General features: G+C 38.1%; 1 protein-coding gene across 1 annotated transcript; it reads left to right on the forward strand.

The window, feature by feature from the left end:
* The first annotated feature begins 8,141 nt into the window (after positions 1-8,141).
* LOC143599262 (diacylglycerol O-acyltransferase 3-like) lies at positions 8,142-9,580 on the forward strand. Its single transcript, XM_077077252.1, has 2 exons — positions 8,142-8,447; positions 8,959-9,580. The coding sequence occupies exons 1-2, from the start codon at positions 8,142-8,144 to the stop codon at positions 9,565-9,567; spliced, it is 915 nt and encodes a 304-aa protein (XP_076933367.1). The 3' UTR covers positions 9,568-9,580.
* Positions 9,581-19,517: the final 9,937 nt, after the last annotated feature.

Genomic DNA, 19,517 nt, shown 5'->3' on the forward strand with positions numbered 1-19,517 from the left:
ACGGGTATTCGGAGTAAGATATTTAAAACTTATCGAGCAACACTTCTACTCTATATCGCTTATCGGAGCTTAAACCGTCAGAAATTCGAAGCATGGCACGTACTACGAGACTGGCACACAAAACGATGTAGAGAGAAAGTATTTTAGAGAGAGTGGTTTGGTGTGTAGGAGAAGGGTGTCGTGCCCTCCCTTTTATAGCCAAAACCGAGTCTCATCGTGATACGCGATGGACCCTTTTCCTTGGCCTTCGCGTATCCTGATGGCAAATGAATGATGTGTGGCATGCTGAGTCAGCCCTAGCGCCTACCATGTGTCCTCCCAGTGTAACACGTGTTGCTGACTCATAACAGACCATCGCATATCGCGGTGGCCTTATCGCGTATCGCGATGGCTTCCTAAATTCATATTTTCAGTTTTGGTTCTTTGTCTTTTGATAACTTGTCACCTCTTGGTCTTGCATTCATTTTCCAAAAACAATAAGGCGGCTCTCAAGCGGCTCGCCGCGATGCGAGCGTGTGAATTGCAAAGTGCGACATCAAAGCGCCACATTGCGCTCGTCGCCGTGGCCTTCGTCCTCGCCCGAGCCCGTGCGCGTCGGGTGATCCTCACCCTCCGCTAGGACCACTAGGTTCATGCTTGGCATAAAAGAATATTACTATGGAAACTCCATCACTTATAAAGAGCTTCCAAGTTTTTCCCACTTTCCATGTGGGATGAATTTTAACTTCCTTATTTATACTCAAATGGAATGCTTCCACTTTATTCCATCCTTCCATGTGGGATGAATTTTCCTTCTCCATTTCCTTTCTATGGAATTATCTTATGAAATATTTTTATTTCCTTATTTTATTTTCTTATTATTTATCTTGAAAATATATTTGGTCCTTTATATTTATTAGATTGTCAAACTTGGACTGGAATTTTGGGCATGTTACATTTTGTCTGTTCTGGTCCCATCTTCCTTCGCTTTTGTATCACTGGTACGAAATCCGAGTTTACTTTCAACCGATGTTCGGCTTTTGAACTTGGCACCCCGGTAATGTCCGATGGAGTCCATGCGAACACATCGATGTTGTTGATGAGTAGCCTCTTTAACGCAACTCGAGTGGGATTTGATAGAGTCGATCCATTGGTGATGATTTGTTCTGGGAACTTCCCATTAAGGACCCACTTTTCTACTTCTTTTGGATTGTTTGATCTTAACATTTTGTTAGGCAGGACCCTTGTGTCCGCAATATGACATTTTCTGTTCTGGTGGATCATCGCTACCCCTGTGGGTGTTGGTACTCCCAGTATCCCATGGGTTGTTGATGGATTAGCATTAAAGTCTCCGATAGCTTCTCTTTCCAAGATGATATCATAATGTGGGTGTGGTGTTTCCATGATGAGGAAGTCCACATCTTCCGTTCTTGAGTGTTTTCCGTCACTAAGCGTGACTGAGAATGTTAACTGTCCCAATGGGAATTCAATGTTCTGATTGAAATCAGTTATTGGGGCGTTAACGAGGACCAATCGGCACTTGTCTTTATTTTCCAGCAGATCAAAACATTGGCGGTACATTATATCATACGTGGCTCCCGCGTCGATGAAGAAACAAGGAGTCCGATAATGCCCAAAGACCGTCGTGATTATTAGTGGTGCTTTCCAGTTTGCCCCACATTTTACTCTTGGGAAAATGACCTGTTCTTCTTTCCAGGAGGCCTGTTCGGCCTGATTGCGCTTGCATCTGGGTGGTACTTGATGAGTTTCTTGGCGGATGTGTCTAAATCTCTCCAGCTTTGTTCATAGTTTGAGTCATCCAAGCGCGAGCTAACCATCTGTCGTGGGCGTTGTGATTTGTTACGTTCGTCCGCCTGGCTATTTGGCCGCCCACTCGGCGTTTTCTCAGATGGTAACTTAGTTTATTGCATTGAAGTTGACTCTTCTTCATCCTCTTCTTCGTAATCTTCGTCCACGTTATTGCTGCTCGCTTCTCCATCGAACAAAGTTCTGGGACGAATTACATATGACACTTTTCATTGTACTTTTTTCATGAGTTTTTGTTGTTCTTCCTCCCACCAAGCCATTATGTTCGGTGGTAGGAGTGCCTGTGCATGTGGTCGCATTTTTGTTTTGTTCGTAACGGTTGGCCGAAGGGTGGATGCATTAGCGATGCATTCGCCGCTACCAATTACGTCGGCTATTTCCAAGTTTCTGTCTTGGTTGGTGTTTGATTGTTCGCCGACCTCCTTAGCGGGTGTTTTTCCACTCATCTGTACCAAAAAGTCTGAATCACTCGTTCTAGCAATATACACTGATGGCGCCAATGAAGAAACACAAAATCACACCTAGGTAATGACCAAGTATTTCTTACGGATGGGTTTAATTCCTTCTTGGCGCAGACGAGTGCTACCTGCAAAACATATCACTGTGAGCTCGTTACGAGGAATACCGGGAGGATTCTCTCGTAACCACCCTCCGACGTGAGAATCAATATATGACTCATGATAAAGTATATAGAGAGAGTTGAGTATATTGGATTCTGGATCTTTTACCGTTTGGAGGTACATTGGTATTTATAGTCGTTCGAGGGGAGAGAGTGTGTGTGGCCAACTGCCTTGTCAGGCTCCCCACTAATTATATTCCCTACAAGTGTGTTCTAGGGAGTTGGTGGGCATCGTGGTCATTTGATGTTGGCATGTCGTACTAGGTAGTACTATTATCCATGTGTTATTTATTCCTTATTGGTTGGGCGTCATTTACAATGAATATCCTTCCTTTTTGTCCCATGCTTGTGAGGATCTTTGACGCTACCATTCCCGAGGTGTCAGGGAATGTTTATTATATAAGGTCGTATATATTTTCATCATTTTGGCGCCATGTTATCCGCATGGCGCTTGACCCTTCCAACCGCGGGAGTGTATATTACTTGTTTAGGAGTAGGTTTAATACCCTACCTCTACAATTACATACTAGAATCACGTTTTTCTCTCCAAAAGCATGTAAAATAATTTCGATAAAACTTATAAGATTCAAAGACCATTGAGGACAAAGCCGATGTCTAAAGGAGATGATTGGTGGGCTTTGTTTATGTCATATGGCATGCACATTGTGACTCTTTATATGATTTGGAGTATGTTTGGGATTCCTTATTTTAGCCTACCTTTGACTTATGAAAAAGTTAAAAAGGTGTTTGGGATCACTCATTATGTGAGGTAAGTCATAAGTAGGTAAAAATAAGGAATCCCGAACACCCCTTTAGATGATCTTTGAACTATATTTTCAAAGATTAGCTTCTTTTTTTTACAAATCTGCATGAAAAATTATATTCTTTTTTGGTTGACCCTTTGATAGAGTAAAGGGAGGATAGTTTATCACAATGACACACTTATAATTGCACGAGTCGTAATAGTTAAAACTACATCCCACATAAAATCATGTTAGCTAATTCTGTGTGTGTTAGGATTGTAAACAAAAAATATATATATATATTGTAAATGGCCCGTGATTTTTGCTTGTTTCAGGCCCCTAGGATGGTTGAACCGCCCATGTCCGACTCGAACCGGCCTAAGAATTTTTATGTCCGGTCATATAAAATGGAGCATCGAAAAAAGTGAACTCACTGGGAAAAATTCCTAGATCCACCACTGACTGTAAAATAACTCCTATAATACGAACGATAAAACTAGGAGTATTTATATTTTTTTTAAAGCATGTGTTTCATCTATGTCTTATATGGCGTTTATGTCAATTTAAAGTGATTTGACCTTGATAACGGATTTGGATGATAAATAGAATTTCGAGACTGATTATGCACGTAAGGTATTTGATGAAATGGCCAAACCATAGATTTTGTTAATTTTAGTGACTTCTCAATGAACCATTGCGACTTTGCTATGGGTCAAATTGAATGAAATCAATATGTCAATTTGTGTTGAGTTTTGCAATAAATAAATGAGATTGTAATAAACATGTTGGGAGTTTTATGGGTCCATGTGAGGATTGGTATTGAAATGATCTTGAGTTCATATGCTAATATGCTAAATTGGTGGCTTGCAAATTAGTTTTTCGTGCTGAAACTTGGAAGCCAACGGGTCAGGCAAAAGTTCATTATATAATCCATTTTATAGGCAAAGGTGAGTTGCATTATCTTGATTAAGAAAGTATTTGCCTGTGCGTATGTACATGATTGAGTTCAAATTACAACGAATTAATTGGTATTTTTTTTTTATCTCAAACAATTTATTCAAGTCATCATTTCAAATTAGAATGTTAAATCTGTTCGTTGCTCTACTTGTATATCTTTGAATCATATCTTATGTGTTGTCTTCGACTAAAAAAAAAGACTATTTCGTTTATTGCCCTTAGGCTGAACGGTGTGGGTTTCGTTTTACCGCCCAAACTGCCTAGCTGGCCATCGGCACCGCCGGCAAACACCACCCCCATCATTTTGGTGCCGCCAACGGTGAAAAATTTGTGGGACTTTTGCCGACCATTTCACCTCTCAAATCCTTTACTCTCCATTTTATTTTTAACCCACTCGACCAAAATTAACAACAGAAAACCATATAATGATCAATAAACTCACCAACAATGGCCTGGTTACAACGGATTTGAAGCAAACCCGGTTGCGATCTTCGTTTCGGTACCCGGGTTTGAGAGTTCGATCGGTTTCGGCTCTTGTTGTGAGGGTATCGATAGTTTTTTTTTTGATTTTAGGGTTTGCAAATTTGTGATTTGGGGATATTATGCAGCATGGATTTTGAATACAATTTCAACTTTGGATTGAAAATGACAGTGTGCAGCTTGGATTAATTGAATTGTAATTATTATTTTAATCTAACAATATAATAATTATTATTATTATTTTAATTGAAGATAGGGAGAAGTAAATTGGGAACCATTTCCTTGATATAATGAAGAAGAGTGGTGTAAAGTGAGATATGATGTGACGCTAACGTGACAATATAAATTAAGAACTAAAAAGACATCCATATCTGATAGTCTTTTACGAGACCCCAAAAAAGCCTTCGAAGCCAACAATTTATCCCATAAATCCAAGAGATTATAGTTTGAATACACATCTCCACTAAAGGATCTTCTCCTTAAGCATATTAATTAATCTATTACTTTTCTACTAAAATACAAAATTACTCAGTAGTATAATAATAATTTTGTTTTTTTTATATGATAGTATTATCATGAGATTAATATAATTTGTTCCTGTATAAGATGGGTGGACATAGTTTAAACCACTGATTTTTAAATTACGCATATCGACTCTCTAACGTTTCTGGGCGGGCTTGGTATGACCACTACCGTTAGCTGACCTTCTGTTGACTTAGTGAAGTTACCATCATGCCTATAAAGAATAAAATGAAATTATCATTATGCCCTTTTATAATAGTAGTAGTAATAATAATAATAATAATAATGGATCTTCATCATCATTGTTTTACCCAGATCTTCATCATCATCAATTCATCATACAACACCAAACCCAGATCTTCATCATCATCACACAACACCAAACCCAAATTTTCATCATCATCATACACACACCACCAACGTACCCCCTTCACCAAACCCAAAAATCCCAAACCCTAATACATAATTCCGACGGAGGTGACCACCGGAAAATCAAGAATACGTTGCTAGAAGTTCAAGAAAAATGTCCGGATTTGATTTGGAGTTGAGAATGAGCCACGTGCTCCTTCTCCGCACCACCACCATCGACAGCGGCCTAGCCGCCGCCGCCACCACCACTGTCGGCCTGTTTTCGAAACCCTAGCCGCTGCCACCGCCACCGTCTTTATCCGGCAACAGTTCATGGTGGTTGAACCCTAACCGTCGTCGCCACCACCGTCTTCCTGTTGCCGGAAAAACGAACCGGTCTCCAGCACCACCATGGAGCCACCGCTGCCACACATCTCTCTCTCTAGCCGTCGCCACCACCACCGTCTTCCTAATTTCTTCAATTTACAATCTTGATTTCAGAATCTTGAAACCCTAAACTCACTAGTTGGAAAAAGGTTGAAAGTTTGAATAGTTCCAAAGTGATTTATGTTATGGATATGGAATTTTATGTTGTTGTTGGTATGAATGAGATTCAGATTAGGGGACATTGATATGAGAACATTAGGATGATATGAATGATGGATTATTATTATTATTATTATTATTATTATTCATTTACTAAATTACCCTTGACATTAAACGGTCAAAGGTCAGTCGACTAATGGTAGGGGTCATAATGAGCCTACCCAGATACTTAGAGGGTTAATACGCGTAATTTAAGAATCAGTTTCAATATGCACCCGCCAATATTACACATGTGCAAATCATATTTATCTCTATTATAATATAGTAAGTTTAGAAGAGACCGTTGACTGATACAAGGTCAAATTATGTGTACTATTTTGTTTACTTTTTTGTTACAAGTGGAAAATATGGAATAGGTGTTTTAACCTTTGAAGACATCAAAATCTCACTTCAATATTATATTTGCCCATACCCCAGTTGCCCTACTTGGTATAATAATGTATCAAAATATTCTAGGGATATTTTGTTGCCTCTTTTAGTATCTACTCAAAAGACATTACTTTAACATACAAATAGTATTATGTGATTTGAGCATAATCATACTTTTAATCCGGGATTATTTTTGAAACATTGATTTTATTTTGTAATAACTTGAATAGTAACACTTAACTTTTATTAAAATTTTCTATCAACATGTATTGAATGACTATTTTGTTCTCTTATAACCATTATAGAACAAATTTATGTAATTAATTCTATCTTAATCAGCTGTATTCTAGTAAAAAGAATTTAAAAACAACCCAACCCTTGCTTGCGGACTTTGCTATGTTTCTCTGACATTTTGCAAGTCATCATTTATGCCACTAACCCAACACAGCAAGGATTATCCCGCTATCTATGACTCCGTCGCATTTTTTACTATTAAAAACCAAATAATACATTTAAACTAGGGCTGTTCACGAGCCGAGCCAAACCGAGCGAAGGCTTGCTCGTTGCTTGGCTCGGTTACAATCGAACCGAACCGAACGGCAGAAATTCGAACCGAGCGAAAACTGAAACGAACCAAATTCCAATTGAGCTTTTTTCGATCGAATATCGAGCGATTTCGAGCATTATTTATTTCTTTTTCACTTAAAATTTTCAAAAAGAAACAAATTTGAAGATTGTAAATAATATATTTTATAAATAAATTAATATTTTTCAGACAAACGTGTAATAGATTGTAAATTTTTATTTAAAATAAGTTTGAAGTGAGATGTAATGATCATATAAACAAACTTCTAGTATTGTAAAAACTTGAAACAAGCAAATAAAACTATAAAATTGACGAAGTATGAAAAACTTTAAGGGGTAAAAATAATTGTAAGCTTATATTTATGTGTTTTGTCTATATATTTATATATTTGTTCATATATAATTATATATAAAATAAATTAAAAATATTCGAGTCGAACCGAACCGAGCAGACCTTTGCTTGTTGCTTGGCTCGTTTACAAACCGAACCGAGCAAAGCGGCTCGTTTTTAATCGAGCGAAAAAACGAGCGAGCATTTTCCAAGCAATTTCCAAGTGAGCGACGAGCGAGTTCGAGCGACGAGCGGTTTGGACGGCCTCTAATTCGAACCAATTAAATCATTATTTATTGACATTTACATTTACTGATTGATGAAATTTGAAACATTAGAATAACTAAGTTTAAAAAAATCCGTGTGAAAAAAATAATAATTGCCAACTAGGTAATCTACGTGTCAGTCCACGTCAGCATCATCAAACAATAATACAAAACTAACGGCCCGGATCAAGTTAAGGCGCATGCCACGCATACTAAAAAGCATGTCTAACAGATAACCGCCTAAGCGCGCGAGAGCTAGACAACCACCACCTGCCACGTCACATCCAACGACACACAAAAGTCTCATGAACCAATCCAACGGCCCAGATTAAAATTAAAGTCACCTCCACATTTAAATTTATAAAAACAAACAAACACTAGTTGGTGTCCAACACGGAGACATACATACATACATACATACCTTCCTTGTATTAAACGAAAACCCACCGCTTCATTCAATCTTATTTATTATTCACAAATCCAATCCCACAATTTCAATTTCAATTTCAATGGAGGTCGCCGGAGCTGTGTTCCGTCAGTCTCCGTGTTTCTCTTCCACCGCCGCTGACTCCCGCCAGTCGATAATTAAACCCAATTCGATCCGGGTGAAACAACGGAAGTGGGTTGTGGTCTCCGGCGAGTATTCCGACAAGGGCCATTTGCAGTATTACGAGCGAGTTAAGAAGAAGGAGGTGAAGAAGAAGTTGAAAGTGTTGAAGGGTTTGTCCAAGAACTTGAATACTTTCAACCAGGTGGGCTTTTGTTTGGATCCGGGTTGTGGGTTGGATCAACAAGTTAAAGGCAAGATGATCTCGGTATGAACACTTTTTTATGTTTGTTTGATTGATTGATTATTAGTTTGATTAAGGTTAGGGTGACAATTAGGGGTGTTTAGTATTCGAATCAGCCTCAAAAACATTGAAATTCGAATTCAAAAAATACATTTTATTTTTATTTATATTATATATATAAACATGTTTATGGAATAGAACTTGATGAAGTTCTAAAAACTAAAATTTAGAAGTGGTTGTTAATTTATTAATTCGTAATCATAATATTTATTATTTCTGTTAATTGTATGAACATGTAAATTCCTTTAAAATATTTTGAATGTTACCACTTTGTATATTTAGCATGTTGCAGTTTTGGATATTTTTATTTTGTTACAACTATTCATTCATGTTTGCAGTAGTTTTGTTAAAAATCCATGCTTTAATCGAATTTCAAAATTTCAATATTTGAAATTCGATTTGTTAACACCCCTAGTGTTGATTTTAAGTTCAATTGGTTAATAATAATAATGATGAGCAATTGATGATTATGCAGGAAGCAACAGAGGTATTACTTGGACAACTGCAGAAACTAAAAGAAGAGAAGATGGAATCCAAGAGGATAAAGAAAGAAGAAAAGGCCAAAAAGAAAGCGATGATGAAGAAGACCGATTGCAAGGATTCGTCTTCGTCTGAAAGCTCATCTTCAGAGTCCGATTGCGACAACGTCGTCGTTAATATGAGCAAACTGAAAACCGTAACAACCTCAAACACCAATCAAGAACCAACATCATCATCATCATCGGTCCAAGTTCTTGAAAAACCCGAAAACATAGTCATCACAGACACTGCAGTTGATTGTGGGAAGAAGATAGAGGTTTGTATGGGTGGAAAGTGCAAGAAATCCGGAGCGGCAACACTTTTGGAGACTTTCCAGGCGGCGGTGGGTGGAGATGCGGTGGCGGTGGTGGGATGCAAGTGTATGGGGAAGTGTAGAGAGGGGCCGAATGTGAAGGTGCACACCGAAGAGGAGGAGGAGGCAGCGGCGTTGAGGAATCCGATGCTGTGCATCGGAGTTGGATTGGAGGATGTTGATACAATTGTGGCCAACTTCTTTGGTGGGAGTGACAGATCATGTTCTGTTATGGTGCCTGCACTGACTTGAGTCTTTGATTCTTCTGGTTCTTTTCAACTACTATTCTTCAAAATGTATATGTTTGTTGGTTGGATTGGGTTTTTTAGGGGAGTTGTATGATTATTTGTATAGAGATAGATATATAAGATGATTTGTGAAATATAAAGTTAAGCCGATATTTTCATTTTGTGGATAGTGTTCAGATATTTTAAGCGCTTCCATCTTCATTAAGACTCCAATCCTTATTAATGCTATTTATGCTTAATTACCTGCAATGGGTTGGAAAAATACGTCAGCTATATGCTGGTGAACACGTATGACTCAATAAAACATTTGAATGACAATATAATACAAACATAGTTTTCTCTACAAGCTCAGCAGAAGCATTTCTACTTCTGGTCTATGTACCACTGCCCTACACACACAATTTTTCTCGAGCCACGTAGCCCTTACTAGGAGACTAGTTATGACCATTAGCGCGCGACCATGTAGCCTTAGAATGATTAGGCTGAACGGTTATGTTTGGATCCAGACACATGCGTATTCGGTCTGAGTTGACTTTATTTTCTACTTTGTATTATAAAGTTTTAGAGATTCCTCGATCTCATATAGACATTTGATTGACTCGTTAAGGCAAACACCCGTTCGTCTCATTGAGTAAATATGTTTTGACTGATTAAAAAGGTAACGCATTCACCTGTACCGTCGGTGTTGAAAACCTCGACTGATTGATTGATTGTGAATGATATTTAACCTATACATAAAATAGGTTCGTATGAATGTTTTGAATGATGTTAAGCTATGATTGTAAGCTTAACCTTGAAATCGTTTATCTTTGATTGTGAATGAAAACACTTGTTTTATGTGACGTTTGATATAGCATGCTTTGGCCTAATAGGTTCTATCACGTTGGTAAGTTTCTCCAGGTAAGTAAACGGGTCCCTCGGTTGATTGGGATTTATACGAATTACTTTTCCTTAAGTAAGAAACTTACTACTAGTGATATCCCCCTTCCAGTTACTACATGCTCGTCAAAATATATCTTTCGTTTAACATTACTTCATCTTTTATGAAATCATGATTGTGAATGTTTTGTAAAATACGATCAAGGTTAAATGCCATAGCCTCGATTGATAGTCTAAGCTATAATTCAAATAACTTAAACGTAACTCCTACCTTAATTCCGATGCTTAGATTGATAATAAGAAAAAGGCAGGATCTTGATCTACTCGCTTAAGTAATTGCTACTTGATTATAACTTCGTTTCTTGCACGAAATACGAGAAAACAGCACGTCGACTTGTTACGAAAACGGGGCACGCCTTTCGAGTTTAAGTGTGTGAAAATGGAGGTGTGTTTGGGGTGAATGGAGCTCATGCCCGTCACCCCCTTTTATAGGCGATTTTGGACCCTATCGCGATACGCGATGGGTTACTTGGGACTCGTCGCGTATCGCGGCGCCGCAATTTTACGCCGCCTTATGCGGTGGTGACACGTGGCCTGTCATATTGTGCCACGTGTTGACACGTCGTTGGACACGTGTCTGGTGACTCATCAAGCCCATCGCGCTACGCGATGGGTTAAGACTTATCCCGTCGCGTATCACGATGAGTTCATTTTTTTAGAATTTGCATTTTTAGTCCCTATACTTTCTAAGTTAGTATATTTAGGCTTAAATTTATAGGGTAAAAGACGTGGTGTTATATCCTCCACACCTTTTGAATAATCTCGTCCTCGAGATTTATTGGAATAGATAGGGATACTTCTTCTTCATTTCTGACTCGAGCTCCCATGTATACTCAGGTCCTCTTCTTGAATCCCATTTTACTTTCACGAGCTTGAGTCGTTTGTGCTTGAGAAACTTGATCATGCTATCTTCTATTTGAATCGGCTTTTCTACAAACTTAAGCTTCTCGTTGATCTTGACATCTTTTAATGGCATTGGAAAGGGTTTCGTCGGCTAAAAACTTGCGCAGATTAGATACATGAAACACATCGTGAATGCCTTTCATTTCATCGGGTAACTCTAGACGGTAAGCAACTGGTCCAATTCGTTCGAGTATTTTGAATGGTCCAAAGAATCTAGGACTCAATTTTCTTTTCTTCCCGAATCGCACTACACCTTTCCAAGGTGAAACTTTAAGTAATACTTTATCATTTTCTTTGAATTCCAAAGGCTTGCGGTGAATGTCCACATAACTCTTTAGTCTATCCCTTGCCGTTTTTAATCGTTCACGAATTTGTATTACTTGATCAGTAGTTCTTTGAACAATTTCTGGTCCTGATAACTGACTATCACCTGTTTCAGACCAACATACAGGTGTTCTACACTTTCGCCCATACAATGCTTCGAATGGTGCTGCTTGGATACTCGTATGATAACTGTTGTTGTACGAGAATTCCATCAGCGCAAGATGAGTGTCCCAACTTCCTCCTAAGTCAATAACACAGGCACGAAGCATGTCTTCTAAGGTTTGAATCGTACGTTCACTTTGGCCATCAGTTTGGGGATGGTATGTAGTACTTAAGTTTAATCGAGTCCCCATAGCCTTTTGTAAACTTGACCAAAAATTTGAAGTGAAACGACTATCTCCATCAGAAATGATGGATTGCGGCACACCATGTAAGGATACTATGTTTTCGACATATAAGTGTGCTAACTTATCCATACTAAACGTTTCTTGTATTGGAATAAAATGAGCAGACTTAGTAAGTCTATCTACAATAACCCAGATTGCATCATTTTGGCGTGGAGTCTTAGGTAACTTCATGATGAAATCCATAGTTATCATATCCCATTTCCATATCGGGATTTCCGGTTGTTGTAGTAATCCTAACGGCTTTTGATGTTCAGCTTTCACTTTAGAACATGTCAGGCATTTTGCTACATACAAAGAAATATCTTTCTTCATCCCGATCCACCAATAATCATCTTTTAGATTGTGATACATCTTGTCAATTCCCGGATGCATCATATACTTTGACTTGTGTGCTTCTTCTAGAATTTTATTTCTCAAACTCCCGACCATCGGTACCCAAATTCTAGTACCGAGTCTAAGTATTTCATCACTTCTTTTGACTAACTGGTCGAGTGTACCATTCTCTTTTTCAGATTTAATGTTTCCTTCTTCTAGTGCCAACTTCTGAGCTTCTTTGATATGACTAGCTAAATCAACTTTAAGTTCTAGTCTAAGAGCTCGAACTCTCTTGGGCTTTTGATGTTCTTTTCTACTTAAGGCGTCAGCCACTACGTTGGCTTTCCCTTCATGATATATGATCTCACAGTCATAATCATTAAGTGTTTCCATCCAACGCCTTTGTCTCATGTTCAACTCTTTTTGATCAAATATATGCTTTAAGCTTTTGTGATCAGTGTATACTGTGAACTTTACACCATACAAGTAATGTCGCCATAATTTCAATGCGAAAATTATAGCACCTAATTCAAGGTCATGCGTGGTGTAATTCTTTTCATGCACTTTCAATTGTCTCGAAGCATAAGCAATCATTTTCTTTCCTTGCATCAAGACACTTCCCATCCCCGTGTGCGAAGCATCACAGTAAATGATAAAGTTTTCTAACCCTTCTGGCAAGGCTAGGATAGGTGCATTGGTTAACTTTTGTTTAAGTGTTTCGAATGCTTCCGCTTGCTTCGGTCCCCATTCAAACTTAACTGCCTTTCTTGTGAGTGATGTTAATGAGACAGCTATTCGAGAGAAGTTTTGAATGAATCTTCGGTAATATCCGGCTAAATCTAAGAAACTTCGGACTTGAGTCGGTGTCTTGGGTTTCTCCCATTTGGTTATGGCCTCAATTTTTTGCTGAATCTACTTGAATACCCTTCTCATTTATAACATGACCAAGAAATCGAACTTCGGATAACCAGAATTCACACTTGGAGAATTTGGCGTACAATTTCTCGTTTCTTAAGGTTTCAAGTATGATTTTGAGATGAACTTGATGATCGTCTTTGGATTTTGAATAAACAAGAATGTCATCAATGAAAACAATAACAAACTTGTCTAAGTATGGTTTGTAAATTCGATTCATCATGTCCATAAAAGCTGCTGGAGCATTAGTGAGTCCGAAAGGCATCACGGTGAACTCATAATATCCATATCGGGTTCTAAATATTGTCTTTGGTATATCTTCTTCTTGTACTTTCAACTGGTGGTAACCCGATCTAAGATCAATCTTTGAAAAACAACTTGCTCATTGAAGCTGATCGAACAAATCGTCAATTCTTGGAAGTGAATACTTGTTCTTGATTGTAACCTTATTAAGTTCTCTATAATCTATGCACATTCTCATCAATCCGTCATTCTTCTTTACGAACAAAATTGGAGCTCCCCATGGTGACGAACTCGGCCATATGAATCCTTTCTCTAATAATTCATCTAACTGTTTCTTCAGCTCCTTCATTTCCGTTAGTGCTAGAAGATAAGGTGATTTTGCTATTGGTGAAGTTCCTGGCATAAGGTCGATCTTGAATTCCACTTCTCTATCAGGCGGGGCTCCTGGTAACTCATCAGGAAATACATCTTGAAATTCAGACACGATTGGTACTTCCTCCATCTTCTTTGGTTCAAGTTCCTTGGTTACATAGGCCATGAATGCGATGCATCCCTTACCTATGTAATGACTTGCTTTAATCTTGGATATGATTCCTACCTTTCCTCCTTCTTTATCTCCGGTTATACGAATGGTTTTATTGTTAGACGTTCAGATGTCAATAGCCTTATCATTACATAAGATACGGGCTTGATTAGACGATAACCAGTCCAAACATAAAACTACATCAAAACCTGCCAATGTCATGGGTAACAATCGCACAGGTATGATGTGATCGGCTAAAGAAATTGTGGCATTATTTAAAACTTCGGTTATTCTACTTATATTACCATCAGTAGTCTCGATTTCATAATGTTTATCTAATTTAACTAAGGGCTCATTTAATAGACTACAAAATTTATAATCTATAAAACTTTGATTTGCACCTGAGTCAAATAATACTCTAGCATAAACATTATTAATAGGAAACGTACCGGTGATCACGTCCGATATATCAGCTGCTTTATGGGTGTCTAGCATAAAGACACGAGCGTTTCCTTTCTTGGCATCGGTCTTCGTACCACTGCCACTTGCACCAACCGTCATCATTGTTGGTTTCTTCTTTGGACACTCATTACTATAATGTCCCTTCTCTCCACACACGAAACATTCCACTGTTTTTCTTGTGCAATTTGCTTCCACATGACCCGGTCTTTTGCAAAAATTACATGTAACCGAGTTGTTTGGTCGAAGACATCTTCCAAAGTGTCTCCTACCACATGTCTTGCAAATGGGGCGACTATACACAAATCCCCCCTCTCTTTTCTTCTCCGTCTTTTTCACCTTTCCACCCACACTTGTTTTTCCATCATCCTTCTTTTTCTCATCTCGATTCCTTAGCATCCTGTCTATCAAATATCCGGCCAACTCCATAGCAGATTCCGTTGTGGATGGCATATGTGAACGAACTAAATCACGGATCTCGATTGGTAACCCGTAGATATAGCGTGTCACCTTGTTGATTTCAGGAGTGACCGGATGAGGCACAATTCTACAGTACTCAAGGAACTTGGTGTTATATTCCTTGAGATTGGTTCCCACAACTTTGTGATTCCAGAGTTTAGTCTGAATTTGGTCCATTTCGTTTATTGGAAAAAAACTTCTTCAATATCATGGCCTTAAACGTCTCCCAATCTAGGTTGTATAAATTTTCTCTACCCTTGATTCCAATCAGGGTATTCCACCACTCCAATGCTTCCCCTTTGAACATCTGGGAAGTGTATTGTACCTTCTCACTTTCTGTAAACTTGCTAATTAGCACAATCGATTCCATCTCCTCCAACCATCGGAGGGTGTGTATCGCTCCCTTATCCCCATGAAACTCTCTGGGGTTATAAACTTTAAACACCTTGAAATCACAACCTTCATGTATCTTTAATTTCTTCGTTTTCTCATGGAGGTTGTTTTCAGCAGTGGAGCTTTCGTCACTGGCTTCTTTCTTTTTCGGTTCTTTCTCTTTCTTACTTTCTTTCTTTTCCGATTCCTTTTTTGATTCTTTCTTTGATTCTCTTTTCGAAGTAGCATATTCACTTTACTTCGACTTGTTCTTTTGTTAGAATGCGAGGTGGTATGACTTTGATCATGTTTCAATATTTCATAGATTGGATTCACAGCCTCTTTTATTAGATCGCGGATACCAAGCACATAATTTTGTGGTATGGCTTGTATATTTTCCGCAGTTGCTTTTTCTTGCAAAATTTCCTCAATTGTCTTTCCTTTATTGTTTACTTGAGTTTCTTGATTACTGTTTGCTTTAGACATGTTGTTACATGAATAAAACAAAATTTCAGAAAAGACACACTTTATATTACATTATTTATCTTACAAGAAAAAGATCATAACAACTACAACAGTATATAGCTACGATTTCTAATCCTTAATCCATTTTGTAACAAGATTTTTCATCTTGTCACATTTCTTGGCAATCTTTCTCCCTATTCTCTTTTTATCCACTTTCTCGTTTCTCAGCTCGTCCATTACCGAATTTGGCGGGTTCGGATATCCCGTTGGTGCGGATGCGGCTGGAAAGAGATAAGTATTCTCTTATGGATAGAGATGCGGGTTGGCAACGTATGCATGCATTTCTTCATCGGGGATATTGGTAGTGTAAAATTCCTCGATGAGATTTGCTTCTTCCCGGATCTCATTAGCTTGTTGTGAAATTGAAGGTCTTGGTCCATTATAAGGAGGAAAACAAGGATTCTCATTCTCTTCTTCCTCTGGGTCTTCCTCTTCCTCGGGTTCTTCCTCCGATTCATAAGGATTCTTGATTGGTGATTGCACTAATCTCTTTTTGTATGGTAAGATGACCCTCATCTTTGGCTTACGACTTGGTTCCGCAGGGGTAGGTGGAACTTGGTATTGATAACCTAATGGTGGTGATCCAAATTGCCATCTCCTTTGATCAGAATGACAATTCATCCAGCTTGATGATTCTGATTCAGTCTCCGGTTTAAACTTACTATGTACTTCCTGTTCCTCGGAAGGATGATACGTGGGAATGTCGGATGGATAGTATTGTGGATTGTTGTTGACAATGTTGTCGGAGATTTCAATTGGGCATTGTTGACTTTCTGGGAGATACATGGGTTGACTCCCATATGGTAACATCGGAATGGTTGGTTGACTGTGATTGAAAAATCTAGTGTAGTAACTATTGCTACATTCCATATCGGATGGTTTGGGAATGATTATTGGTTTTGATCGAATGGCTACTCGGTGTCTACGACCAAAGTAGTTAGTATAAGACATCTGCACTTTTAATTAGATTAGGGATAGGAAGTTTTACCAATCCTATCTTATCCCTAAGAATAATAATGATAATAATAACTTTAAGGTTAAAGCCTAGGTACTAATGTTTTAAATACCTAATTCGCTGAAACCGATGGCTCTGATACCAACCTGTCACACCCCGACTTAGGGCCTAGGTGTGTGACCATAAGTTGGTACCTGTTATGTAAATATATCAGAGTTTATGGGTTAATTTTAGCGGAAGACTTTAGGTTGAATATAATATTAATTTACATTGAAAATTTACTCGGGAATTAAATACCCGAGTATTTGTTTACAAAAGATGTGTTTCATATTACAAGGATTTATAGTTATAAAAAACGGAGCCATCTTGTATGCGCTTGTATTTTCATTAAGACTCCAATCCTTGTTAATGCTACTTATGCTTAATTACCTGCAATGGGTTGGAAAAATACGTCAGCTATATGCTGGTGAACACGTATGACTCAATAAAACATTTGAATGACAATATAATACAAACATAGTTTTCTCTACAAGCTCAGCAGAAGCATTTCTACTTCTGATCTATGTACCACTGCCCTACACACACAATTTTTCCCGAGCCACGTAGCCCTTACTGGGAGACTAGTTATGACCATTAACACGCGACCACGTAGCCTTAGAATGATTAGGCTGAACGGTTATGTTTGGATCCAGACACATGCGTATTCGGTCTGAGTTGACCTTATTTTCTACTTTGTATTATAAAGTTTTAGAGATTACTCGATCTCATATAGACATTTGATTGACTCGTTAAGGCAAACACCCGTTCGTCTCATTGAATATAAATATGTTTTGACTGATTAAAAATGTAACGTATTCACCTGTACCGTCGGTGTTGAAAACCTCGACTAAGTGATTGATTGTGAATGATATTTAACGTATACATAAAATAGGTTCGTATGAATGTTTGAATGATGTTAAGCTATGATTGTAAGTTTAACCTTGAAATCGTTTATCTTTGATTGTGAATGAAAACAATTGTTTATGTGACGTTTGATATAGCATGCTTTGGCCTAATAGGTTCTATCATGTTGGTAAGTTTCTCCAGGTAAGTAAACGGGTCCCTCGGTTGATTGGGATTTATACGAATTACTTTTCCTTAGGTAAGAAACTTACTACTAGTGATATCCCCCTTCCAGTTACTACATGCTCGTCAAAATATATCCTTCGTTTAACATTACTTCATCGTTTATGAAATCATGATTGTGAATGTTTTGTAAAATACGATCAAGGTTAAAGGCCATAGCCTCGATTGATAGTCTAAGCTATAATTCAAATAACTTAAACGTAACTCCTACCTTAATTCCGATGCTTAGATTGATAATAAGAAAAAGGCAGGATCTTGATCTACTCGCTTAAGTAATTGCTACTTGATTATAACTTCGTTTCTTGCACGAAATACGAGAAAACAGCACGTCGGCTTGTTACGGAAACGGGGCACGCCTTTCGAGGTTAAGTGTGCGAAAATGGAGGTGTGTTTGGGATGAATGGAGCTCATGCCCGTCACCCCCCTTTTATAGGCGATTTTGGACCCCATCGCGATACGCGATGGGTTACTTGGGACCCGTCGCGTATCGCGGCGCCGCAATTTTACGCCGCCTTATGCGGTGGTGACACGTGGCCTGTCATATTGTGCCACGTGTTAACACGTGTCTGGTGACTCACCAAGCCCATCGCGCTACGCGATGGGTTAAGACTTACCCCGTCGCGTATCGCGATGAGTTCATTTTTTTAGAATTTGCATTTTTAGTCTATACTTTCTAAGTTAGCATATTTAGGATTAAATTTATAGGGTAAAAGACGTGGTGTTACATCGGGTAGGTTTGAATGAAGAGTATGAACACATTTAATTTGGCTAAATGAACTATTAACAATAACATGTTTAAGCTAAATGAGTTGCACGCATATTTGAGTTTTTGGGTTGGCTCGTTTTCTTTAGAACATGTGTTTTTATATAACTTAAGTTGGTTGGTTATCTTATGTCAAAAACTTTATATAAAAAAAAAGAAAAAAAACTGCCATCAACCTTTTTAATTTAAACAGTTGTTTTGTTTACATTGTATTTTTTTTCTGAATTTATAATTTTAGCATAAAGAAAAAAAAAGCATGCCATGTTTGAATGAAATCATCGGTTACATTTATCAGTTCAATTGTAACCATCGGCTCCAAAATGGTTCAGTTTCGGTTTGGGTTGGGTCTTAGGTTGTGACATAGGGAGTCATTGTTCTGCTACAAATTTCTTCATTCTATTTATGTCGCTGTCATCAAAGAATTGTTCCCAAGGAATATTCTTTTATAGATTTAAGAACTATTCCATTTCAATTATGTGATATCAATAAAAACCATTATAGGTTCCATTGTGTAAAAGGATTGATTATCAAGGTATGTAGGTAGTGGTCCCCTTAAAGCACACAAGGTAAGGTATGCACCAAAATGAAAAGAGAAAAATGACCCATGGCAGGAAGACTAGCATAACCAAAATACTGAGGAAACCAAACCATTCATTAGACAAAGGACACACAAACATGTTTGTTATACATACCCAAAAATATGTTAACCTCCTATTTGAAACACAAA

This window comes from Bidens hawaiensis, unplaced genomic scaffold (genome assembly GCF_021521415.1).
Source record: "Bidens hawaiensis isolate Kalapana, Puna unplaced genomic scaffold, B.hawaiensis_p1.1 tig00051679_1, whole genome shotgun sequence".
Taxonomy (NCBI): domain Eukaryota; kingdom Viridiplantae; phylum Streptophyta; class Magnoliopsida; order Asterales; family Asteraceae; genus Bidens; species Bidens hawaiensis.

Coding starts and splice junctions, on each gene's coding strand:
- LOC143599262 (XM_077077252.1), top strand. CDS start 8,142: ATGGAGGTCGCCGGAGCTGTGTTCCGTCAGTCTCCGTGTTTCTCTTCC. Junction 8,448..8,958: donor TTAAAGGCAAGATGATCTCG/GTATGAACACTT, acceptor ATGATTATGCAG/GAAGCAACAGAGGTATTACT.